Below are 26882 nucleotides of genomic sequence, written 5' to 3' on the forward strand. Positions count from 1 at the left end.
TCGCCAAGTAAGACAAAGAACAGGTCACAGCATCACAGGGAATGAGACTGACAGAAGGACAGATACACAGAGTGTCATGCTGCACTACACAGGGGGCAGGCGAGGGGACAGGCAGGGGTGAATTAAGTCTTGTTTTTTTCCACTAACAGAATAAATAAATACAGTACACAGTGTCTTTGCCATGGGCTGGCACGACCTCTAAGCACAAATGGTCACAAAACAGCTGGTTTGGAAAGCAGTCTGTAGAGCCCACCAGCCTTGGAGTTGGGGTGGGGATCCGGGCCCCTGGACCATGCTCTGAGGGAGTGAGGAAACAGAGAAATGGAGACTCAGACAGCAGGGAGAGGCCAGGCATGAGGCATTCCTGGAAGGGACAGTCAGAGCTTGAGCCTCTGGCTTTCAGGCCCAGGTTGGCCCAGCAGGCCTGGGAGGGGCTCCAGCATCAGGTGTGGTGGGCCTGTACCCTCTGCCCACAAGAAGGGAAGCGCGGTGCTGCTTACAAGCGTGCTCAGAGGAGATGCACGGTGCCGCTTACCAGTGTGCTTGGAGGAGACACAGGTGTGCTCTCCTCTTGCTCTCCAGCTGCTTTCAGTACCCAAGGCTGGTGCCCTAAACTTGAGAGCCCTCCGAGGGCAGGGACCACATGTACCTTCCCTGCCTTCTCTGGCAGATTTGGGTCAATTGAATGGGACAAGTGTTAACAAACATCTGAGGGAAGTTGGGCTGCTCCTAAGGTGGGCCTGCCTCCAGCCATGACAGAACATTGCCCCTTAGGAGTTCAGGGGAGGCTTCCTGGAGGAGGTAGTGATATCTAAGGCTGTTGGATTCCAAGGCCTAGTGACAGTCACTTGTACCCAGGAACTGACAAAAAGCTTCAGCCTAAAAGCAGCTAGGAAGCTTCCCATACCTATCCAGATGATTATTTTTTGTTTTAGAAACAGAACTTCCTGGGGCTAATCCCAGAGGACAGTTGATGGGCTATTGGCCACAAAATCCCTCCCAAACCAAAAACCTCCTCTGTCACTCCTGGAATCTGCCAACCTCCCACAGCGCTGCCTAAGTCTCTCCTCTGATGCCCCCATGGCTGGTGGATTCCCCTTCCAAATTCCAGACCCCAGCAAGAGACCTGAGGATTTGGAAACCCTCAAATGCCTGTCTTGGTGCTTGCCACATGTAGGTGCGGTCTTTAGCCTGGATTCCAGGCCCCTTAGCCCCACCTCTCGTGAAGCCAGCCACCCCCTTCCCATGGTCTACTGAGTCTCATCTCTGCTGCTTTGTTCAAACACTTCTCCTGGCCTAGACTACCATCCCGCTCACTTTTTTCCTGTCCAAAGCCTTCTCCATCTGCCCCAGCCTAGGCTGACCCCCATCAAGGGTGATGGGCATTGACTTCTCTGCAAAGCAATTCAACCAGGACACCAACAGAACCTCTCTCTTCCCACTGGGAGAGGAGACAAGCCTTAGCAATCTTTACCCTGGCTTTCAGATAGATCAACTTCTTTAAGCAGGGTTTGGAGTGTTCAGTGGTGAGCCACCAACAGTTGGGGAGCATGACCAAGAATCTGTCCAAGCCATCACTTCCCACTGCCCAGAGCCCCTGAGATCATGAAAAGGTATGAAAATGGAGTGACCCCAGAGGCTGGCACTGGAACTCAAGATCAAATCCAGATTGCCTGAACTAGAAGGGACCCATTATGCTTATGGGGAAACTGAGGCAGTGTCTACAGTGAGGCTTGTGTGTACAACACCCCTTGCTCCACAGAAAGGCAATAGTAATTTCCTACTTCATATATTGTGCTTTTGAGAACCTTCTGTTGTTGTCAATTTAACTAAAAACTTCTCTGTTACAAGGTTGCGAGCAAAAATGCAGAATGTAGAGCTGGCTAGGACCTTACAGGCCATCTAACCCAGACAGGGAAACAGACCCAGAGAGGCTACAGGCTTGCCCAAGGTCACACAGCTTTTTTTTTTTTTTTTTTTTTTTTGAGATGGAGTCTCACTCCGTCGCCCAGGCTGGAGTGCAGTGGCATGATCTCGGCTCACTGCAACTTCCACCTCCCAGATTGCAGCAATCCTCCCAACTCAGCCTCCCAAGTAGCTGGGATTACAGGCATGTGCCACCACGCCCGGCTAATTTTTGTATTATTATTAGTTTCACATGTTAGCCAGGCTGGTCTTGAACTCCTGACCTCAGGTGATTGCCTGCCTTGGCCTCCCAAAGTGCTGGGATTACAGGTGTGAGCCACCATGCCCAGCCGGTCACACAGCTTTGAAAGGGAGTTTGCTGAGCTGGGTTTCCTGGCTATGAACAGGAACACACTTTTCCATTCCAGTGACTAGCTGGAGGGAAGCCCTTACTTCCATAATTGGCTCTGGGACAGGAAGCCTACAGAAGCCTGAGCCTATGTGCTGCTATATGCTTTGCACGCACCGTGCTCAGGAGCAGAGTTCAACCTTCATTCCTGGTCAGCCGTACCCCTGCCTTGGACAGTATCTGCTGAATGTGGAGGCTCAGCTTGTGGCAGAGGAGCACCAGCCCTGCTGTCTCTGAGAGCACCTCTTCCCCTGCTGCTGCTCTCCATCCAGGGAAGTCTCACCAAAGAGAGCTCTAGAACCCTGTGGTCAGTCCTGGCTGAACTGTGTCACCAGGCCTCTGTCTTGGGAAGACTTACAGGCAGAAATGCTGGCCATTCTACTGCCTTCCCAGCTTAACTACTGCCTCCTCAATCTTGGGAATGAGGACCTCAAAATTGAGAAGAGAGAAGAGAAAGTAATTCATGACGCCTTCTAGATGCCAGCCTGGGCAGGGGTGGGAGTGGGAGCCAGTGCCACCTCCTGCCTGCAGCTCCAGATCCCCAGAGTCTCCAGCTAGGGCCTTGTTGCTTCTATTGGGCATAGAAAGGAACAGCTTCCTAGAGAGGCCGCAGGTGCAGGGAGGCAGGCAGGGCAGAAGGAAGGGAATAGAAGGAGAGCAACGGGAAGTCGCAAAATTACTAAAACCAAAACCAGCCACAACCCCAAACAAAATATAGCTCAAGAACTGATGATACCAACACAGCCAACACCAAAGGAAGAAACCAGGGGCAGCGGGAGAGACCGGGAGAAAGATCAAGGGTGGAGAATACAGAGGCTGGGCCGAGACGGGGGCAGGGACCAGGACAGAGACAGGAAGAGGGAGATCAAGGGAAGAAGGAAGGAGAGAGAAGGAGAAACAGAAGGGATGGCTGGAGTGAGCCGCGGAGGCTGCAGGGAGGGGTGGCAGGGAAGAAGAGATGGGAGTGGGGCAGGGGGCCTGGGGCAGGCAGGAGCCTGAAAATATAGCTTTATATATTTATATTTATATCTCACATTCCACACGTAGACTTACTAGGGGGCAGAAGGATAGGGAGAAAAGGGAGGAGGTGCTATTGAGATGAGGATCTAGCCAGGGAGAGCCTCTCACTTCCCCGAGGGAAGCTTGGGGCACCCCAGCCTCTCACCTCCTCCCTATTCGGCCTCCATGGGGTCCAGGCAGGGCCATGCAGAGGGTGTGTAGGTGTGGGCTTCACCTCGGGCTGGGGTATGGGGAAGCGGAGCAGGGAACAGGACCCCAGGCCCTAGGATCCCTGGGCTCATGGAGTTAACTCCTTGAGAGCCACCTAGGGATAACCACAGGGCTAGGAGGGGACACCTAAGACCCCTGGCTGGGTTGGAAGCCAGACAGTCAGTTGGGCAGCGTATCGAGTCCCAGGGAGGCCGCGTGCTGCTTGGCCCGGAGCCGCAGGTTCTCGATGCTTGTGGTTTTACTGTTCAGGGTAGCTGATGCAGGAGCCAGGCCTGCTGGGGGTGCAGGCAGCAGAGGAGACCCCCACACACCCTGGTGGGCAGCAGCGGCTGCTGACAGGGACTGGTAGTAGGACTGGCAGTGCAGTGAGCCCAGCGGGGCCATGTTGACGCCCAGGTAGGGCACAGCAGCAGCCGCCGCTGCAGCAGCAGGGGCCGGACCCCCTACTTCGAAGGACGAGTAGTGCACCAGGTTGTTGGTGGCCGCCATGTGCTGGCGGAATTGCTCCTGCAGACGGAAGAGGCTCAGCGGGGACGAGGAATAGGAGTGGGAGGGGCCCAGGAGGCCACCCCCTGGGGCCACAGGAGTGATGGTCAGGCTGCCTGGGGAATCTGCAAGCAGAGAACCCAAGAACAAAGCCCTCAGGACAAGGGCATTGGTCTGCCGGGAGAGGTGCACTCAGCCTTCTCACCTCCTTGGCACTATAGACAAGACAGGCTTCGGCTGAAACCACATCCATCCCATCTCAGCCAGAGCATCCCCTGAAGCAAGGCTCAGAATCCTAGGAGAAAGGGACCCAGGCTTCTTGGGAAAGCTCCAGGGACCCTGCCAAGGCCCCCACGTCTGTCTCTTTTTCTTTTCAAGGGCTGTAAACTTCCCCCTCCCCCACCCTGCCCAGAGCTCCCATTCCTTCACTCCAACCTTCAGCTCACAGCCCCTGTCCCCTCCCTGCTGGGCTTAGGGTTTGTATCTGAGATATGCCTCATGCCAGAGCTCTGTTCCTTCAGAAATGTGCTCAGAGTCTCTGCTGCACGTGGGAATCTCTGGTACTAATGCAGTATTCGCCCAGTATGCACTGGGACATCCAACTGGTTGTTAAAATATTGGAATACTTCCAAGTGGTTGATAAATAATTTTTGCCCCGAGCTCCTGCAGTATCCCACCCCTGCTACCCAGCCCGTCCCTCAGGACCCCCTGGACCTTCCCACGGCTCTGCAACTAAAGGGTGAAAACCTGGCCCAGGCCTGCTGTGGTCAGTCCTTTCTGATGCGCCATGCCCCTGAGGAGCAGTTGATTACTCGCCTCTGACTTGCTTCACACGCTCAGGGCCCCCAGACCCCAGCCCTCCCATGGTACCCCGCAGACCTCACCTGCCTTGGGGCTGCCCCTCTTGCAGCCCAGCCCCTTGCTGTCAGCCCCAGGGCTCTTCTCAGCTTTGGGGTCCTCAGCCCCTGCCCTGGGGTCCTCCTCACGGTCCGGCTGATCCTCGGGGGCTGACTCACTGGCTGACTGCTCAGACAGACTCAGGTGAAGCTCAGCAGGGGGGTCGCTGCCAGGCAGACGTGGGGGCTGGTCAGTGTCCAGCTGGGTATCTGGAGTGGGGGCCTCGGCCTTGCCTTCCCCATGGGAGCCCTCAGCCTCCTTCTGCTTCTGGAGCTGTTCCTTCTGCAGGCTACGCTGCTTCTTCCGGAACTTGGCCCGGCGGTTCTTGAACCACACCTGGGGACAGGAAAGGAGCAGTCCGAGGTGGGCAAGAAAGAAGTGGGGTTGGTGTGGAGCAGGGTGCTCTGGGAGAGGATGTATGTGATAACATCCCCCCACCCCTCTAGGGAATGCACACCCTCTGTCCCTTCCCAAACTCCCCTCCTATCACTGAAGGCTTTGATGGAGAGATCAGTTGCACCTTGGCACAGGGATGACATGCTGGCTCCTGGACAAGCGGGCAGACTGATGGGCTGGTGTTTGTCTGCAAGGCCTAGTTAGGAGAGTTGGGCCCTACCTGCACCCGGGCCTCAGGCAGGTTGGTGCACATGGCCAGCCTCTCACGCATCACCACATCTGGGTAGTGAGTCTTCTGGAAGGTCTTTTCCAGGGCCTCGAGCTGCTGAGCCGTGAACGCCGTGCGGCTGCGACGTTGTTTGCGGTGCTGGGAACCATAACGGGCCTCCAAGATGATGTCTTGAAATGTACAGCCGTTGGAGGGCAAGGAGAGGGGGCCCATTTAATTATGGGAAATAGCTTTGAATCTTATCCTGCTCTGACCCACTGTGGACACCCAGGCTGCTGCCAGAGCTGGCCCTGGTCCCTTACCCTTAGAAATCAGCCATCCCCTCTCCATGTGGCTGTGGGCTTTCAAGGTCTCTCCACCCCATTATGCACTATCAGGACCACAGAGGTCTAACTCAACTCCAAAAATGACTGTCAGGCATATGATTGAGGGGGGTCTTCGTTATTTGGCATTGGGATTGGGTAGGTGGGTATTACCCTAAGATGGATACTATGAGTATACTTTGAGACTCCATGATGCTAATAATCTGTAAGTCCATATCACAAGAGTTCTAAGACCCTATAGCCCTTAGATTCTGAATACTAAGACTTCTTTAGCATCAGAGTACTGGTCCCTGCCCATGAGAAGCCAGGCTGGGCTGGTACCCATCTCAAGGTCTAGTCAAGGGAGGACTGACTAAGCAGACAGAATTCACCAGCACTTGATTCTCTGTCCTCTGCATGTAAACCCCCTCATCCCAGCTGGCCTAGAGTCTCTGATGGCAGGGCCTCAGGCTCCTACTCTTCTGTTTCCTGAACAGAGAGCCTGGCTAAGGGGTAAGAGTGGAGCGGGGAGGGTGGGGGTGGCAGGGCTCACGTCTCAGGTAAGGCTTGTTGCACTCAGTCTTGACCCTTGTGGCTGCCTCCCCAAGAACAGAAGGACAAAGAGACCTGGTTCCAACCACTGTGGGTTTGTAGGGGAGACAGGACTATGGACCATTGATTCCACAGTCCTGTCCACATGTCTGGTAACATGATAACCACCCAGGATAGGTGTCTACCTAGGGCCGAGGTCTAGCCTCCATCCTGGGGTATAGCCTTCAGCCCTTTCACTTGACTAGCCCCTGAAGGATAGACAGTAACCGCTCTCCTCACTGCCTCCCATCATGTCATAAGTGGATCCTGCCCTGTTTGTGCTGAAGGGAACTTGAGTCATCTCAGCCTCTGCAAAGGGGTGCCAGAGTCCTTCCCCCACCCTCCAGAGAATGGGAAGTCATCCACAGCACCCTAAATAGGAAGAGGAGGCCTGGCACAGTGGCTCACGCCTGTAATCCCAGCACTTTGGGTGGGTGGATTACCTGAGGTCAGGAGTTCGAGACCAGCCTGGCCAACATTATGAAACACTGTCACTACTAAAAATACAAAAAATTAGCTGAGCGTGGTGGTGGGCCCCTGTAATCCCAGCTACTCGGGAGGCTGAGGCAGGAGAACCGCTTGAACCCAGGAGGCGGAGGTTGCAGTGAGCCAAGATGGCACCATTGCACTCCAGCCTGGGCAACAAGAGCAAAACTCCATCCCCCCTCCGCAAAAAAAAAAAAGAATAGGAAGAGGCAACTGGGTATCCAGGAAGCCCCAGACTTTGAGATACTTCTTCTTCAGTTTAAAAAGAGAGTCCTGAACCCGTCACAGACTGACCTTAATCCTAGGCCTGACTCAGCCCTGAGCTGAGTCATCCTGGGGCAGGGGAAGGAGTGGGGACCGCTCTGTCAGCCCCACTCTGGTTGGGGAAGGAGCAACAGCTCAGCATCCTACTGCTGGCTCCAGGGACTGCAGGGGTGGTGGGGGGTGGGGGGCGTGTAGGTGTCACAGGGAAGCCAGGCTCTCTAAACCACCGGCAGAGCCTCTGCTGGAAGGCAAGGCCTCCATACAAAGGCTCACTTGGAGTTCATGTCCTTCCTTCCTAAGAATTAGAGAGTTGGGGGTGGGCTGAACACTCCAGTTCCTCTGCCCCCACCAGTGGACATGAGCCCCTGTCCCTGACTCCTCTCTGTGCTCTGGTCCTTGGGTCCTGGAATACTGTCAGGAGCTGATGTCACCACCAGGTTGTGCATAGGACTGTATCCAACATCCCCACACTAGAAACTAATGCCTCCACACTGGTCCAGAGAACCTTTATCCACTGAGTTCTGCCCAGAGGCCTGGCAGGGTCTAAAGGAGTGAGACTGGCCATGCCCTCCCTGCCAGGCCAGTGCTGCTACCCAGGTGGAGATCCCATCCCATTTCTGTGCCTTTGCTCATGTTGGCCTTTTTGAGGCCTGGTTCCTGCCCCTGTGGATTTCAGAAAGCTCTTCCTGACTACCCCAGCTGATCCTGCTGCTCTGAGCTGCCCCAGCATTTGACCTTGGACACCCTCCTGTTGTGCCCTCTCATGGGTCATGGGCACCTGTTCTCCCTAGGAGTTCCCTGAAGTTTTCTGAGGCCTGCCTGGCACAGGGCTGAGCCCATGTGGGTTTACCAGCTGCTCAAGGCTGGACCTGGGACAGGATGGGGTGGGTGGCACCACCTCCCAGGACATCAAACTCCCCATCCATGCCACTGAATCCTTTTCTCACCCACCGAGAGGCTGGCAGGGCAGGGCAACAGTCAGTAGAACCAGGTGTGGGGCACCAGACTGCCGGTCCCTCATAGGCATATATGGGTACTTACCTTGGGCTTTGGGTAATAATGACCTCTGAGCACCTACCAGGCTCTGCTGAATGCTTTGCATATGTCATCACAAATCACCTCCCAACCACCCTAGGGGATGGGCATGGCTATTGTCTCCTTTTTATAAAAGGAGAAACTGAGGCTCAGAGAAGAGAGCTGAGTGGGAAAGCCCATGCTGATTTCAAGTCTAGGACTCCAAAGCTCATATTTTTAGCCATGTTACGTTCCAACCCCACTTGGCCCAGATTTAGCCTCTCTGAGCCTCCGTTTCCTTGTCCATAAAATGGAAATAATAACCTCTCCACATGGGGATTGGATGATTTGAGGCACACAGAAAGAGAGAGACTCCCACAGTGCCTAACTCACAGTTGGTGTCAGAACATAGAAGCTGTTATTTACAATTCCCTGTGCCTGAACTCTCCTTGCCTGGGCATTCCACGCTCCTCCAGCTACTTCCCAGCCATAATACTCTGGACTAGTCCCTTACCCTCCTACCTCATTTCTTCATCTGTGAGATAGGGCTAATGAATGCCTCCCTCACAGGCTTGTTACGAGAATTTGAAAGCATAGGGCAGCTCCAGCGCCCTGGACAGTGCTGGCAAACAAAAGGCACTCTGGATATACATGCATAGTTTTGAATTGACATCTCTCTGTGTTGCTAAGTGACCTGAGTCTTTTTGAGCTGCCTAGAACAAGCTTGGCCAGTGCTCCCTCTCCTCTTTGCCTTCCAGAGCCTTCTCCCCCAACCCCCACAGTCCTGTCCCCATGGTCCCATCCCCAGGGCCCTTACCAGCCAGGCGCTCAGCCAATGTAAGCGCATGCACTGAAGGCCGGTAGTCGGGGGCATGCTGGGCCTGCTGGGCTGCCTGCTGGTGCAGGTTGTACATGGCGTTGAGTGAGTTCATGGCGTGCAGTGAGTAGCCGTTCACCCCGTAGTGCTGCATGGCGGCATCCGCCTACAGACGGAAAAGGGAGAGGGGCTGTGAGGCAGGCCTATCAGACTCTGCCCTCAGGGAGACCCACCCCCAGTCCAGACCCTGGATGCCCACCTTCTGATGGGTCAGAAGCTCCCTCCATCGGAAGGGAGCCTGTCTTGCCCGTGGCTTACCATGTGGGGGTTCCTGCATTCACTCCTTCATTCACCCACTCATTCATCGATTCACTCAGCAGGGCCAGTGTGCGTTTAGGGCTCTGGGCTCTAGAGTCAGACTGCCCAGGGCAGGCTGAAACCTCAAGTCCACCACTCAGGAGCTTTGTGGCTTTAACTTATCTGACCCATAGTTTCTCTATCTGCAACATGGGGTTCATGATAGTACCTATCTCATAGGGTTGCTGCAAGGATTAAGAGAAACCTTTACAGAGGACTAGATCATAGCATGTGCTCAAAAGTGTTAGTCATTGTGATTTACAAATTCATTTGCTGCTTTATGCAATCATCTCTTCGTTCAATTACTCAGGCACTTACTCATTTTTACCTTCATTGATTCACTCACACACTTATTACTTATTCAACCAATATCCATTGAGGCCCACTTGGAGCCAAGACCAGAGCTAGACTGCCCACTGAGGCATTTGCTTTGAAATGAGATAAACCCAGGGCTGGGCACGGTGGCTCATGCCTGTAATCCCAGCACTTTGGGAGGCCAAGGCAGGCGGATCACCTGAGGTCAGGAGTTTGAGACCAGCCTGGCCAACATAGTGAAACCTCGTTTCTACTAAAAATACAAAAATTAGCTGGGCATGGTGGCGCATGCCTGTAATTCCAGCTACTTGGGAGGCTGAGGCAGGAGAATTGCTTGAACCTGGGAGGCGGAGGTTGCAGTGAGCCGAGATTGCACCACTGCACTCCAGCCTGGGCGACAGAGCGAGACCCTGTCTCCAAAAATAAAAATTTAAAAAAAAAAAAAGAAATGAGATAAACCCTAAGGTCCTGCACAAACATAAGAATACTGATAAGAATACTGTTGTTATGACTGTCATACATTCACCGCCATTACCTCCCTTTATTCTCACCATATCTCCAAGAAGCAAGCAGGCCAAGAATGACAAGCCCCACTTGCAGTTGAGTCTACTGAGGCTCAGAGAAAGAAGAGTGACAAGTTGAGGCCACACAGCCAGTCCAGGGCCTGCCCCACTCCACATTCCTGCAGGCTTATTCTTTCTTTTTTTTTTTTTTTAAATAGAAGTTAATGTTTTATTTTTTTTATTATTATTATACTTTAAGTTTTAGGGTACATGTGCACATTGTGCAGGTTAGTTACATACGTATACATGTGCCATGCTGGTGTGCTGCACCCACTAACTCGTCATCTAGCATTAGGTATATCTCCCAATGCTATCCCTCCCCCCTCCCCCCACCCCACAACAGTCCCCAGAGTGTGATATTCCCCTTCCTGTGTCCATGTGATCTCATTGTTCAATTCCGACCTATGAGTGAGAATATGCAGTGTTTGGTTTTTTGTTCTTGCGATAGTTTACTGAGAATGATGATTTCCAATTTCATCCATGTCCCTACAAAGGACATGAACTCATCATTTTTTATGGCTGCATAGTATTCCATGGTGTATATGTGCCACATTTTCTTAATCCAGTCTATCATTGTTGGACATTTGGGTTGGTTCCAAGTCTTTGCTATTGTGAATAAAGCCGCAATAAGCATACGTGTGCATGTGTCTTTATAGCAGCACGATTTATAGTCCTTTGGGTATATACCCAGTAATGGGATGGCTGGGTCAAATGGTATTTCTAGTTCTAGATCCCTGAGGAATCGCCACACTGACTTCCACAATGGTTGAACTAGTTTACAGTCCCACCAACAGTGTAAAAGTGTTCCTATTTCTCCACATCCTCTCCAGCACCTGTTGTTTCCTGACTTTTTAATGATTGCCATTCTAACTGGTGTGAGATGGTATCTCACTGTGGTTTTGATTTGCATTTCTCTGATGGCCAGTGATGATGAGCATTTTTTCATGTGTTTTTTGGCTGCATAAATGTCTTCTTTTGAGAAGTGTCTGTTCAACTTACAAGGGATGTGAAGGACCTCTTCAAGGAGAACTACAAACCACTGCTCAAGGAAATAAAAGAGGATACAAACAAATGGAAGAACATCCCATGCTCATGGGTAGGAAGAATCAATATCGTGAAAATGGCCATACTGCCCAAGGTAATTTACAGATTCAATGCCATCCCCATCAAGCTACCAATGACTTTCTTCACAGAATTGGAAAAAACTATTTTAAAGTTCATATGGAACCAAAAAAGAGCCCGCATCGCCAAGTCAATCCTAAGCCAAAAGAACAATGCTGGAGGCATCACACTACCTGACTTCAAACTATACTACAAGGCTACAGTAACCAAAACAGCATGGTACTGGTACCAAAACAGAGATATAGATCAATGGAACAGAACAAGGCCCTCAGAAATAATGCTGCATATCTACAACTATCTGATCTTTGACAAACCTGAGAAAAACAAGAAATGGGGAAAGGATCTCTATTTAATAAATGGTGCTGGGAAAACTGGCTAGCCATACGTAGAAAGCTGAAACTGGATCCCTTCCTTACACCTTATACAAAAATCAATTCAAGATGGATTAAAGACTTAAACGTTAGACCTAAAACCATAAAAACCCTAGAAGGAAACCTAGGCATTACCATTCAGGACATAGGCGTGGGCAAGGACTTCATATCTAAAACACCAAAAGCAATGGCAACAAAAGCCAAAATTGACAAATGGGATCTAATTAAACTAAAGAGCTTCTGCACAGCAAAAGAAACTACCATCAGAGTGAACAGGCAACCTACAAAATGGGAGAAAATTTTTGCAACCTACTCATCTGACAAAGGGCTAATATCCAGAATCTACAATGAACTCAAACAAATTTACAAGAAAAAAACAAACAACCCCATCAAAAAGTGGGCGAAGGACATGGGCCTTATTCTTTCACGGCCAATTGTTCCAAGGAAATATTCCATTCATCAGAGAAGACATCCATCCTACTGAGACGGCTCCAGCCTCAACAAGAGGCTGCCAAGGTCCCATCCGGACCCTCACCCAGTCTGCAGCAGTGTGAAATGTCATTTTTGGAATTGACTCCGCATCTGGAGTCTCCCCAAAACACAAAGGTGTTTCCTATTTCCCAAGTGTGGGAGGTGAAAAGGGAAGGCTGGGGCAATGGCAGGTCCATTTGATAAAAGGAAGACATATGCAGGTATCTCAGCTCCTCAATGAAACAGACACAGGCTATATATAATCAAACAACCACAGCTTACACACAAACACACACAGTTGCAGGCAAGCACATGAACGTTTCGTGCAAAAATACACGTACGCAGACATTCTTGGCAAGGCATTCACAGAAGCCTCCTTAATCACAGACACAAACTGAATGTCATTTCCCACAGTTCACACACAGACATGCTCACAGATATCTACTCATGCAGCAGAGACATCTACACACAAACATTACACTCACACACATCCATTTGTATATTATACATATTCATCCAACACATATTTATTAAGCACCCACTTACTAAATAGCAAAGTCCCTAACTTCATGGAATTTACATTCCTGGATAGAGGGATGTATAACAATGAATAAAAATACATGTACTAATGTCGGACTGGAATACGGGCTCTGAAGAAAAATAAGGCAGAGGAGGAGAATGACAAGAGGGAAAGGAGAGATTGTTTTAGAACATGTGGTCAGGAAAGGGCTCTCCGACATTTGAGCAGAAACTTGAAGTCAGCCATGTGGAGCTCTCAGGAAAGGCTTTCCAGGCAGAAGTAACAGCAAGGACAAAGGCCCTGAGGCATAGACAAGCTTGTGTGTGTAGAACAGCAAGAAAACCAGGGTGGCTGGAGCACAGATGGAGGGAGCAGGTGAAGCAGGTAAGGTTAGAGGGAGAGGGGCCGCTAGCCAGAGGGCTCCACGGCCCATTGTAATCCCACTAATCCCACGGCAATGGAAATCCCAGCTGGATTTTATCCCGAATGTGATGGGAAGCCCCTGGAGGGTCTTGAGGGAAGTAACATAATATGATCTGGGTTTTTTTGTTTTGTTTTGTTTTTTTTATTTCTGAGACAGGGTCTCGCTGTGTCTCCCAGGCTGAAGTGCAGTGGTGCAATCTTGACTCACCGCAGCCTCAATCCCTAGGGCTCAGGCAGTCCTCCCACCTCAGCCTCCTGGGTGTGCTGGGACTACCATCATGCTGGGATAATTTATTTATTTTTTTTGTAGAGATAGGGTCTCACTATGTTGTCCAGGCTGGTCTCAAACTCCTGGGCTCAAGCAGTCCTCCTGCCTTGGCCTCCCAAAGTGCTGGAATTACAGGCGTGAACCACCACACCTGGCCTATGATTTGTTTTTAAAAGCTCATTTTGGCTGCTATACAGAGAACAAACTGCAGAGACGCAAGAAGAAAAGTGGAGAGACCAGGCCACTAGGACACTGCAGAAGTCCAGGCTAGTGACCATGCTGCCTTCACTAGAGTGGGAGGAGGTGCCGAAAATGGTCAGATTCTGGTAGTTTGAAGGTAGAATCAGCATGATTGCTGATAGCTTAGTTATAAGATGTGAGGAAAAGAGGGGAAAAAAAAAAAGGATAACTCAGGTTTCCATCCTGAACAGCTGAGTGAAGATGGGTCTTTTCCTGAATGAAGAGCATTGAGTTGGAGAAGCAGATCTGAGGAGGGAGAGAATGGAAACCAAGGTTTTGGGGGACATGGCAAGAATGACTGACATGTGAATCCAACTTCCAAGTAAGCATATGTTGAATTGGCTGTTGGATATAGAAGTCTGGAGCTGAGGGCTAGATTTACAGATTTCGGAGTCAGCATTCACACATTAACTTCCTCCAACAACATTCACTTGCAGAAGCCCACTCCATACACCATAACCATAACCTCAAGGCAGAAAGCTAAGAGAAAAGAGTGATAGACATGGTGAGATGAAGAATTTACACCTCAGTATAACAGAATATACCATAAACAAAGCTAAAAGGCAAACAATAAATTTGGAAAAATATCTGTTATATACTGTATATGACATAGAGGAATTCATAAAAAATAAATAGCACAAATCAAATAAAAGGGAATATCCATGATATACAAAGAACTCTTACTTAGGAATAAAAAAATAAAGCTGGGTGCGGTGGCACATACCTGTAGTCCCAGCTACTCAGGAGGCTAAAGTGAGGGGATCACTTGAGCCCAGAAGTTTGAATTCAGCCTGGGCAACATAGCAAGACCCCATCTCTAAATAAATAAAAAGATAGTCACCTTAGTAAAAGATAGGCTAAGTAAATGAAGAAACAACTCATTAAAGAAGAAATACAAATAGCCAACTGACATGACAAAAAGCTCAGCCTTACTTATAACCAAAGAAAGAAAAAGGCTAGGCATGGGTGGCTCACGCTTGTAATCCCAGCACTTTGGGATCACTTAAGGTCAGTGTTCGAGACCAGCCTGGCCAACATGGTGAAACCCCACCTCTACTAATAAATACAAAAAATTAGCTGGGTGTGGTGACCCACACCTGTAATCCCAGCTACTCGGGAGGCTGGGGCAAGAGAATCACTTGAACCCGGAAGGTGGAGGTTGCAGTGACCTGAGATCATGTTACTGCACTCCAGCCTTGGCAACAGAGAGAAAGAAAGAAAAAAAGAGAGAAGGAAAGAAAGAAAGAAAAAAGAGAGAAGGAAAGAAAGAAAAGAAAGAAAGAAAGAAACAGAAAGAAAGAGACAGAGAGAGAGAGGGAAGGGGGAGGGAAAAGAAAAGAAACGTCATTGTTTACCAATCAGATTAGCAAATATAAAGAAAAATTATTACACAGGGTTATCTAGGGGAGTGGGAGATGGTCATTCTCCTACCTTGATGGCAGAAGAGCTATTTATTCCTTACATCAAAAGCCTTTAGAGAGTACATCGTCTTTGACCCAATGATTCCATTTCTAGAAATGTACCCTTCAAGTATGCAGAGATATGTGTATGCGAATATTTATCACAGGACTGCCTGTGATGGCAAACAATTGAAAACCTAACTGTCCATCGAGAGAGGATTAGTTTAGCAAATGAGGGGACAGGTATTCCCAGTGGACTACAGCACCGCAATTTAAAACAATGATGTGTATCTGTATGTGCTGATGTTCACAATATACTGTTGAGTGGGGGAAATAGGTAACAAAGCAGTATGCATGATATGATCCATTTTTGTAATGTATGTATAAATATGCATTGAAAAAAGTCTGGAAGGTTATACCCTGAAATGTCAACAGAGGTTATCTCTGGGAGATAGCAAATGGGATTACACGTTATTTTCACATTTATATTATTTCTTTCTTTCTTTTTTGGGGGGAGGGGGGTAGGGGCTGGGGGGAGGTATCCACGTCTTTCGCTGGATATGAGGATGAAACCAGGCTCTGGAGTGTCACAAGCTCCAGGTGGGGAAGGGGGAACAGAGTTTAGAAGCAATTTCATCCATCCCAACTCCCGCTTTTGGAATGCCCCTCCCCCACCAAACTCAGGGGCTTTGTTGCTTTAGAACTCACTGCTATTGATGTGGTAAGTGACATTTTAATTGACTTAATTATCGCTGATCTCAGTTTTTGATGCACAATGCAGCTTTATTAACTGAAGCCAGAGAGATCCCTCTCTGGGCCCCACAATTGCCCCAACCCCCTGGCCCTCGGAAGGTCTCTGAGATCTTCCCAGTATGGCCTGATGCCCTCCCCCTCCCCAGCACCAAGCACTACCAGACTACCTACCACTCCTTCTCATCTCCACGCCTTTACTCTTGCTGGGCCCTCTACCTGAAACACCATTCCTCTTCTTTCCCTTCCCCTAACAAATTCTTCCCTCTCCATAAGGCCTAGCTCAACTGAGCCCTCTTCAGAAATGGGGCCTTCCCCAACTCGCCTCTGACAAGGCATCTCTCCCCACTCCAGGCTGTGATAAGCATGCTCAGATCATAGAAATGAGGATGATCACAATGATGACAACAACAACAATACTAGCTATAATGTACTGAACACACTCTGTGCCAGACACCACACTCAGCACCTTCCATGTATTTTCTTAATTCTAGTGCCTGCAGCAGAGTGCTGTGATGACACTTCTATCTCCCCAACTAGACTAGACTGAGCTCCTTGAGGGCAGAAACTATATCATGCATTTCTGGACACCCACCCCACCCCCAGCCCAGATCACAGGGTCTAGCACAGAAGCAGGATTAGGAAATAAGGATCAGATGATGAATTAATAATCACAACTATTTATTAAATGCCTCTGATATATCAGACATCTCCATCAATTCTCCCAACACCGTAGGAGGTAGAAAATGTTATCCCCATCTTACAGATTCAGAAATGGAAGGCAAGAAAGATTGGATAATTTGCTAAAGGCCATGGAGGTAGAGAGTGGTGAAACAGGTGTCAACAGGTGAAGTTCTTCCCACTAGCTAGTATTTCCCAACCCCAGTCGCACAGGATCTTTCCCCAGCATATTCCATTCCCTGATTTCTATCTTCTCTGATTTGGTCCAAGGCAATAGGAGGACAGCAAGAAAAAGCACATTCTGCTGGGCGCGGGGCTTACGCCTGTAATCCCAGCACTTTGGGAGGCCAAAGTGGGCAGATCACCTGAGATCAAGAGTTTGAGACCAGCCTGGCCAACATGGTGAAACCCCAACTCTGTTAAAAATACAAAAATTAGCCAGGCGTGGTGGCAGGCACCTGTAATCCCAGTTACTCGGGAGGCTGAGGCAGGAGAATCACTTGAACCGGGGAGGCAGAGGTTGCAGTGAGCAGAGATCACGCCACTGCAGCCTGGGTGACAGAGTGAGACTCGGTCTCAAAAAAAAAAAAAAAAAAAAGAAAAGAAAAAAGAAAGAAAAGAAAAAACACATTCCCTCTGGTATGCATGTTCGTGTGCACACTGTGTGCATGTATGTGTGCTGTGAGATGAAGCTGTGTGGAAGCCTAAATCTTCCCTGCTAAGCTCCTCTCCCTCCAGCTCATACTCCTCTTCCTCACTACAGCTGGACATCAAGGCCCCTGCTCTCCTCTGAGGCCATAGAGGGACCCTTGTCAGTGGATGCTACTTACCATCTGAGCTGTACACATGTGGTACCACACAGCCATAGGTCTGAAGCTCACCTCAGTGTCCATGTGCGGCCATGTGTGTACACAACCCAACTGGGATCGGCCACATGATTGCATGTGCATCTGTCTCTGTTTATGTGTGTATCTGGCTATTTTATGTGTCTTGGTGGGTGTACATGCCTGTGAGCCCATGTGTGCAAATGATGTGTCTGTAAGTGTGTGACCAGGGGACGGTACACTAAATGGTACCCTAGAAAGTCATGTGGCCCTGTCCCCTGCTGCTAGGTCAGTGTATTGTGGCTCTTCCACCCCTGAACAAGGTGTGAGAGAGAACAAGAGAAAAATACAGAGAAAGAAAAAAAAAGCAAGGAGAGAGATCAACACAGAAAATAAATAATTTGTCTTAGCCATTTTAGTTTCTGCAACATTTAGCACAGAGCCTGGCATACAGTTGGTGCTTAGTAAATAGTAAATGTTGAATGAATGGGAAGGAATTTTAGACCAAGAGATTGTGAGGGAGGCAGGACCACCACAGCCCAGGATGGTCCACGGGAGGAAATGGAGACCCAGAGTCCTAGCCCACTACCTCCTCTGTCCCAGGACGTAGGCCTCAAGAGGGTGACCCCTGCCCAGTGGGCCCTTTCCCAGCAATAGGGGCAGCCAGGACCTGCACTACTGAGGTCTTCAGCCAGGCCCAGCTGCAGGAACCCCTTCCACATCCAGTTCTGAGTCCTGGTGGCCCCTATAGGGAGGCCCCCCCAGGCTGGAACCCTACAAGGCCTGCAGGAGCCTCTAAACAGAGGCCCTGCACTCCTGGCCCCAGGCCGGGCCCTGCATGGGCTCAGTCCACTGCACACTCCAAACAGAATCAATTATATATTTAAAAGGTGTCGCCCCGCAATTCCTGGCGAGCCAGGAGAGCCATCCATCACGGCGCGGCCGCGTTTCACAAGCTGTCGAATTGTGCTTACATTGGTTAAAAGAATCTTTATATTTCATTAAGCAAGCAGATCGGCGGATCTCCCGCCACAGGCGCCATATAGATGGCTTTAATTTTCCAAATCTGCAAATGCATCCGTTATGTCCCCGCGTCGCTGCTGGCTGCGGCCTAATGCCTAGCCAATCGAAGAATCAAGCAGAATTTTATTAGGGGGCATTTTTTATAAATTAACAGCAGCAGTGCCATGAAAATGCATGCAAGACGTCTTTGATTAAAAAGAAAGTGGACCTTTCCTTGGGTCACACCCTGCTCAGCCACCCCACAGGCCTACCCCACCACTCTTTGCCTCTCCCTTTCCTTCTCTGAACTTTTAATTTTCCCTCTGTTTCTTCTCATTCCCATTCACAATGGAAACAAGGCAGAAAAACTTTACTTAGAGGAAAGGAAAGAGAAGGAGAAGCAGAGGAAACAAACATTCTCTGAGAGAATGGCACGGTGAGGCACGGTGAGACACATCATCTCATCAACAACAATAACAACAGCTACCTGTCTTTGAATATCTACCACGTGCCAAGTCTTGTTTCACTCATTCTAGGTATATCACCTAATAAACTTCAACACAACCCTTCCAGATAGGTATAATTATCCCCATTATATGGATGAGAAAACTAAGACTCAGGGAGATAAAGTCTCCTGCCCAAGGTCCCACAGCTACTAAGTGGTGGAGGCAGGATGGGAATCCAGGTCTCTGAGTCTCTGAAGAGCTATCTGGTATTTATTTTCACAGTGTGACCAAGAGATAGGCCCTGGTGAGGACTAACCCTGGGTGTCAATGGCAGAGGGAGAGATCGAGAGTAGCCTGTTGCCATGGACTCTCTTCCCTGAGAAAGGCTGCTGCCCCTTTATCTCTGGAGGTTCTCCAGTGACACTCTGAGGGGAGAGGCCACTGCAACCGTCCATCCTGCTTTGCAGTTTGAAGTCCAAAAGGACTTTTACTCATGCAGGTAGAAGATCATGAATACACGAACCCGGGAGCAGCAAGCCAGGGCTCCTGCCCCAACTCCAGGCTGCTTTGTGACCTTGGCTAGCGTCCTACCATCTCTGACCTCTTCTGATATGACACTAACCAGGAGGGAAAGAGACCTTGTCATGAGAAGTGTGTAACCCAGGGCTGGCCAGCCACGTGTGAAGGAGGCCGAAAAGGAGGGATTCGTTCATGTGTATGCATGTGTGTGTGCATGAGTGAGTGGGTGTTGTGGGGCTGGCTGAACAAGATGACCTAGAAGCCTTCAACTCTGAGCTTTTGGGTCCAAGATTTTAAAAGAAGCTTTGTCCCTGGCACATGCCAGATCCTCAACTTCAGCACCTCATTAATTTCTTACCCCAAGTCTATGAGGGAGGCGCTCTCCACATTGCAGATGAGGAGTTGAGGCTCGAGGAAGGTGAGTCCCTTTGGCTGGCCTGCTTGGGAATGGGGAAGGCTAAGCCCCCATCCCAGTAAGTACCCTGTTCCCACATCTGTTCTTAGTTCTGAGTTGCCAGGAATCTGCAGTGGGAGAATAGGATGTGAGGGCTGTGGAGATCCCGGTCCTACCCTGACCAAGGACCCTGCAGGCACACAGTTTGAGAGCAAGCTTGACATGAGGACATCCCCAGCTACTACCTCTCAGATGCTGCTTATTTTACAGGGGCTCCTCCAAGAGCCCCAGATCCATTCCTGGGTTACGCTGAACCCTCCATGCTCCCCAAATCTCCTGTCAGTATCAGGCACTCAAAGGTGCAGAAAGCCCAGGGTTCAGCCTCTTCCTCCCCCTGCCAGGGGCCAGATTCTTCCCAACAAGGGCTCTCCACCAGAGGGTGGGGTGGGCCAGGCCTCATTTGAAACAAATGAACCCATCTCTCAGACCAGTTCTCTCTGATACCTTCAAAGCCATATTTCTTAAGAGCCATATCCAAATCTGTCATCTCCCCTTCCTTCCCTCCTGTACACTCCCACCCACCACTGAGCCATGGCTCTCCAAAGCTACTATGTGGCTGCCTCCCACTCCGGGAATGTTGTCCCTCCACCAGCATGACCTGGAGAACTCCTGACTTGCATTAAGCTTGCACACGCCTTTCTCCAGGAAGCCTCTCCTGCCATCCCCATCTTACAGATTCAGAAATGGAAGGTGAGAAAGATTGGATAATTTTCTAAAATCATCCAATTTTAGCAGTGGTTCGGTCCAGAAGTCACCAGTTGGGTCCGGTGACTTCTTTAAATTCCTATCCTTACCAAATTGTAGTTGCCCATTTGCCTACCTTTTGCCAGAGTTTTATAATAAATAACTATTATTACCAGCTATCCTCATAGAGACCTGACTGGCAGCATCTCATTTAATCTTCACAACCTCATAATCCCCATTTGACTGATAAGGAAGCTGAGACCCAGAGAAGTAAAATCACTTGTCCAAAGCTACACAGCTAAGCAGCTCAGCCGGGATGGAATCGAGGGAGTCTAACTCCAAATTGTGAAATCAGTGCCCACTAGAGCTCTTAACCTTGATCCAGGGCGGGGTCTGCTTCCCCAGCTAGTACTCAGGACCCAGTGCCCAGAGCAAGGGACATCAGACATTCATTCCACAAATAAAGATGGAGCCACTGCCTGTTGAGCGATAGACTTTGGGGGTAGTGTCATGAATTCCAGCTTGAAGGGCTCAGATTCTAGGGGAATTGCAGATGGTCACATGCCCTAGGGCAGAGGAAACCAGCTCTGGGAGATGAGAGTGGGCCAATGTCCAAAGTTTCCTCTTCACCCTGCCTGCTCTGCCCTGCCCCAGCAGGGAAAATCCAATGTCCTCACCAGAAGCCAAGCCACCTTTTGGCCACAGCTGTGACCCTGACCTTGTCACAGACTAAGCTCTAACCTCATCCTACATGAGCCCTGGTCACTGCCCTCACCTTGGCCATGTTCCCTCCCCCAGCCAGTGGCATAGGTATCATGACCCCCACATCGCCACCATTAACCCCGCATTGCCTGATCCATATGGGAAGGGGACAAGCTGTGGGGGTCAAAGAATCTGCTCATCCTCCTTTCATCTCCACTGAGGGCCCCCAAAGTAAACCTGGAGTTGGAGCTATGCGTGGCAGGCAGGTGGGCTTGGAAGTATGTGGCTTTGCAAGGGTCAGATTGGAAGAGGTGCTGGACTTCATAACGGGCACACAGAGCTCATAAATTTCTCAAAGGAGATTCTCACCTCCCCTCTTGGCTCAGGGATGGGGGCCCAGTGGATAGGAGAAGAACCCACTGGGAGAGTTCCAGGGTCCTGGTGGGTCTCAGGGCCAACCACCGGCCAGCGGCCCTTTGAAGGAGTCGGGGCTCTTAGTTCCCTATACAAACTGTTATCCATTAACATCCAATTATCCCTTGGTCCGAGCCATTAATTATAAATCAGCCACTAATTGGGGTAATTAGCCCCCCGCAGGCTAATGGGCCGAGACTGAGGGAGGCCCCTCCGCCTACAGTCCTCCAGTTTTCCGAGGTCCTTAATGTTGGGGGTGCAGAGAAATCAGGCGGCTGGAGTTAATTTTTTGTTCTTTTAAGGCAGCAAAATGCAGCCAGGAAAGGGAAAGAAGATGGGAGAGGCCACTTTTTTGTTGCTTTTTCTCGAATCTGGCCCAGCATCCATCAGCTTTTGAGAGCAGGCAGGTGGGGGGGTAGGCCAAGGGACCTGACTGCAAGTCTTGAGAGTAGAATTGTCTGGGTAATTGCTTGATTCTCTGCTTCCTTTCTGGCAGAGATACAGCTAGCACACTGGAGATCGAGGAGACTTGGGCGGAGCCGAGATGGAGCAGGGCATAGGTTAAGACCGCAGGATGTTCCTGGCCTCTCCAGGGTACAGAAGTGGTGGCCCTGCCTGCTCAGTTAGCCTTGGCCCAAAGTCTGTCAGGGACGACCTGGTCCACTTTTGGCCATCCAGATCCAGGCCGGGGCTGGGAAACAGGGACTACAGAGTCCCCTGAGGAGCAGGGCTGCTCTAGGCCCAAGTTAGGGCCTCCAAACGGCTGGAGGGACTCGGAGGAGGGTCTGTCCTGCGGGCGCAGAAAGCGCGGTTGCGGTTCCTGCTCTGCACACTGACAGATGTACAACTCATCCGGGGCACAAGCAACCCTGGAGATAGAGCTGTGGAGGCTGGAACAGGCCGGGAAACCCAGTGGGCTCCAGTGGCCTCGGGGCTCATGGAAGCAGCGCCCACAGTGGCTGTAGACCAGAGGGAAGGAGTGACCCCATCTGGGAAATGTGCTCCCTCCTGCCACTGTCATATCCAGGGAACTCCCCTTTGCCAGCAAAAACCTGGCTAAAGTCCGAAGAACAGTTGGGGCCAGAGCCACCAGAGCTGGGATCTGTGGTCTGTCCAATCTGGGATGTCCACCCATCAGGCAACACTGGGGCAGAGTCAAATAAGCTTGGAAGAACGGACAGGTGACTAAATAGAAAGAGAGGCCACTGAACGGCGGGAGGGCTGGACAATGGAGAGCCCAGCTCGGTGCCCTTCTTACAGAAAGGGAAACTGAGACTCGCTCAAGGTCAGACAGGAGAGGCACTCAGTGCAGGATGAATGTGGAGACCAGAACACACACCCCGCCGAAAGCTCACCAACCCACCCCAGCGCCCCTCCCTACTCGTTCGGTAATGGGCTTTGGCGGGCAGCAGTGGCGTCGCCCGGGGCCTTGATTAGATATTTATTGCTGTCATTTACATGGGCACTGCGGGGCGGCCGAGCGGGACTGTGAGGAAGGGGTGGGGCGGGGGGCGAAATGGGAAGGCAGGGGTGGGGGAGGTGAAGACTGGCTCCTTGAGGACCTAGGACTGGCCGGAGGAGGAGGAGTAACTTCGAGGCCTGGAGAGAGTGGCGGGAATAGGGAGCGCAGAGGCCAAGCAAAAATGTAGACGCACCCTCCCTAGGGCTGCCTGGGGCTTCTGCGCAAGGTGGGGCTGTGACACTTGGGACTGTTGTCCTACGGGGTGTCTGCATGTGTTGAGCATGAGTGTCTGCGTGAGTTTAACCTGTGAGTATGGAACTGTGTCGATCAGAGGGGTTTTACGTGATTAGTGGATCTGCCCATGCCTCTTGTGTGACTTCTCAAAGTGTGTCTGAGTGTGATACCCATAGCCCAGGTGACTCTAACCCAGGAGTCCCACTCTGTGTGCCTATCAGCCTCTGTATGTGTGTCTGTGTGTGACCGTCAATCTAGACAGCTGGCAAATATGTGTGCGCACACAGAATTCGTTCAGACATAGGGGACTGCGCCTCTGGGTCTGCTTCTCCCTTTCCCTCAAAAACCACCGACAATGTCCCCTTGCTCCAATCGTCAAACCAGATTGGTTGCTCCTCAGAAGAACCCTGGCTTCCAAGAGGCTGGCACTAAGGGCTATGGTGGACTCATCATTTTAGGCTGTACACTCCCAGAGCACTGACGCCCAGGAGAGGGTGGAAACTTTATTTCCTGCTCAAAATCCACAGTGTGTGCGTGGGTGTGTGTCCACAGGGTGTCAAGTGCAAGTTATGTTTGAGAACAGAGAAACAGCTCAAATTTCCTGACCACTTGGGGTTGTGCATGTGAAAGTGGCTAGGACAGGGGTGCAGGGATCCTCCAGACACTCACCCGATGCCCGTGAAGCTGACCCGTAAGCCCACTATCTGGCAGAGCCCATCCCGAGGCCCGAGTGCTTGTCCTTCGCCGTGGTCTTCGCCTGGGGCGGGTTTCCACTCCTCTGCACCTCTGCCTTTCTGTTCTGCATTCCATTCGGGGTCTGGGCTGACAGATTCCCGCCTCCTTGCAGGAGTAGGCGCCCCCAAAGACTGCAGGGGTGGGGTAAGGTGTTTACCCCCCTCCTGAGTAGCAATGCCCTGCTTCTTTTCCCAAGAGTGTGTCTACCCCAGCCATACAGGTGAGAGATTTGAGCCAATTATCCAGAGAATTTGCTCTCACTAGGCAGCAAATTCGATTTTTTTCTGAACACCTAGACACACATAAACACAGCTGGTTTGCAGAAAGGGGAGGTAGGAACTAAATTCATTGGTCCTTAGGCCAGAGTGCCTTTCCATTCGAGGGGAGAACCAGGGATGTGGGTAAGTGAAACACAAATCCCCGAAAAATTGAAAACAACCCCTACTACACCCACCTAAAACTAACAGACCATAGAACTTTCTAGAAAGGGGTTGGACAGAGCTGACCCGCCTGCAGCGCACAGAATCCCTAGCACTAGAGAGGGGAAAGGACTCTGGTCGCCCTGCCATCGCCACAGCCAGGTAGGAACTTGCACAATTTCCTCGGCTGTGGAGCACACAACCCTTGCGGCACAGACAGCCCCTTTCCTCCAAGGTCCATCAAGTCAATAAAGCCCTCCTCTTTCCCCAACGCCCTCAAACTGGAGGCGCCCTTAGTAAACCAATATCGGCGCACCCTGCCCCGGCCTCCAAGGAGTTTTCTCAAACGAAAAAGACCTTCTGGGGCCCAGGTCGGAACCAGCGCTGAGGCTGCGCTCCAGGCCCGGTGGGTTCTCGGCTTTGGTGAACTGCATGCTTGCAAAGAGGGTGAAACGGCCTCGGATCTCGTCCTCCCCGTTCTTCCATTCCGGGACTCCTTCCTGCCGCAAATCACAAGCCTGAGGAGCCCACTGCCTCCCAAACCGAGTGTGGCTGGAATCCAGGAAAAGTCGGGGCCCCAGATTTGGTGCGAATTTGGGGAAGAGGAGGTTTCCCTCAAGCTCCTTAAGTGCACCACCAGTGCCAACGAAGCCCCTGCGCAGGTTCCGGGAATTTGTGACCGCCAGAAAGTTCAGCCGGTGGTGCCCGGGACCCTGCACAGTCCATCAGGGCCCCTGGCCTGTCGCCGTCAACGACTGAGTTACGGCCATCCAGTGTGGGAAGCCTAGGGAGGAAAGACCCTGGCAGTCCTCGCAACCCTTTGGCTGCTCCCCTAGAAGCGCCCCGAGAGCCGCTCCGGGGACTGGCCCCAGCCTGCCGTTCCTCGCCGGAGCTCGCCTGACCCACGCCGGCTGAGGCCGCGGGAGGCAAAACGAATTCCAGGGAACTAGGGCCACTGCGCCCCAAACACCCACCTGGAGGTTCCTAGCCCAAGGCCGCGTCTTCGAGGGCAGAGGCTGGCTGAGCGCCGAACCACCCTCAACTGGAAAATTCGTGCAGAATCGCAATCCAGAGAGAAAAGGCGCACTTGGTGGCAGCTGAGTTTGAACGGGATCTGCGCGGGCGAGACCAAAGCCAGACCCGGGCAATGCCCGGAGCACTGCGGGGTTCGCGTGGACCAGGAAGCTGGGAGGGTGTGGGCGGCCTCTGCGCTCCGCAGGCTGGAAACTGGGCTGCCGGCCGCGCCCCCTCCCCAGCCCCCGCCCAGGGCTCCGCAACTCCCCAGGCCGCATCTGGTCCGCATTACGCCGGCCACCTCCCTCCCCGCGCCGCCCCCTTCCAAACTGAGAAGGATTTGTCTCCGCTTAATATCCAAACCTTTTTTGTATTTTTTTTTTCAGGGGCGAAGTAATATCTTCCAAATGAGGCAAAACCGTGACGGATCCGAAGCGTTCTCCGCGGGTGCCTGCGTCTCCGCGGGCCAAGGCCTTCTTCCTCGCCTCGGCGCGTTTCTACCCACGGCTTGCCCTCCGCTCTCTCTGCCTCGGAATTTCGAGTTCTGCGCTCTTTCTGTCTCCCTAAGTTGCTCACTTTCTGCCACCGTTTTCAGCCCCGGGTATCTCTTCCTCTGTCTCACCCTGGGTCTCTCTGTCTGTCCCCGACTCGGTCTTTCTGGCATCCCTCCGCTTTCTCTGTCCCTGCGCTGTCTGTCTGTCTCCTAGTCCCTGGCTCCCTGCAAACTTTCTGATCCGCCCAGTGGGTCCGGGACTGCAGGACCGCAAGAGGGGAGGCTGTCCTCGGGTTCTCACGGCCCGCGTCCTCCCTGCAGCGACTGTCCCGCACCACTCCCGGCTCGGCCCGCCAGCCCCGCCCGCTCGTACCTGGTCACCCCGGCCCGCGCCGCCGCCTCCGCTGCCATCTACGCGCGACGGGGCCTGGGCTGGAGTTTTAAACTGCGTTTCCCGGGCGCCCGGCGCGGGCCCGGGCGCTTCCTAATGGCCCTGGTGGCTGCCAATCACGCCTCGCTCCCGCCCCTCCCTGCCCCGCCCCGCCGGTGCCGCAGCCCAGCTCCCGACCAAGGTGGCCCGACACTCGGTGGGTCTGTGCGCCGGGCTCGCGTCCGTCACCTCTCCCGAATCTCTGCTCCTCGAGCTCTGGCTCCCGGTCCAGGGATCTCTGCCTCTCTCGGGTCCGCGGAAGCCGCAGGCCGATCCCTGGGGTGTTGAAAGGTCTTGAGAAACCTCCCCCTCGCCGGTCCCACCCCGACGCTTGGCACCTGGAGTCCGTAGAGGTGACCTGGGGGAGCCCCGACGGACTCCCGTCCCCACTGTCCCTTCAAGGTTGGTCTCGAGCTGCGCGCGCACACACACGCGCGCACACATACCTCTTCCCATCAGTTCCACACCACCTGCAACAACACTGCCACCCCCGCGCCACCATGCAGCGCCACAGCCAGTACTCTGAACTCGCCGCCCACACAC

At 51.8% G+C, this 26882-nt stretch overlaps 1 protein-coding gene across 1 annotated transcript; it reads right to left on the bottom strand.

Annotated features, from left to right (window-relative positions):
* On the bottom strand, positions 1-26363 carry DMBX1 (diencephalon/mesencephalon homeobox 1). The gene is made up of 5 exons (XM_003812745.5): positions 26283-26363; positions 9027-9192; positions 5544-5722; positions 4915-5263; positions 1-4155 (listed from the first exon to the last, which is right to left on the bottom strand). The coding sequence occupies exons 2-5, from the start codon at positions 9178-9180 to the stop codon at positions 3704-3706; spliced, it is 1134 nt and encodes a 377-aa protein (XP_003812793.1). The 5' UTR covers positions 9181-9192; positions 26283-26363; the 3' UTR covers positions 1-3703.
* Between the last annotated feature and the right edge of the window lie 519 nt (positions 26364-26882).

Source organism: Pan paniscus, chromosome 1 (assembly GCF_029289425.2).
Source record: "Pan paniscus chromosome 1, NHGRI_mPanPan1-v2.0_pri, whole genome shotgun sequence".
Taxonomy (NCBI): Eukaryota; Metazoa; Chordata; class Mammalia; order Primates; family Hominidae; genus Pan; species Pan paniscus.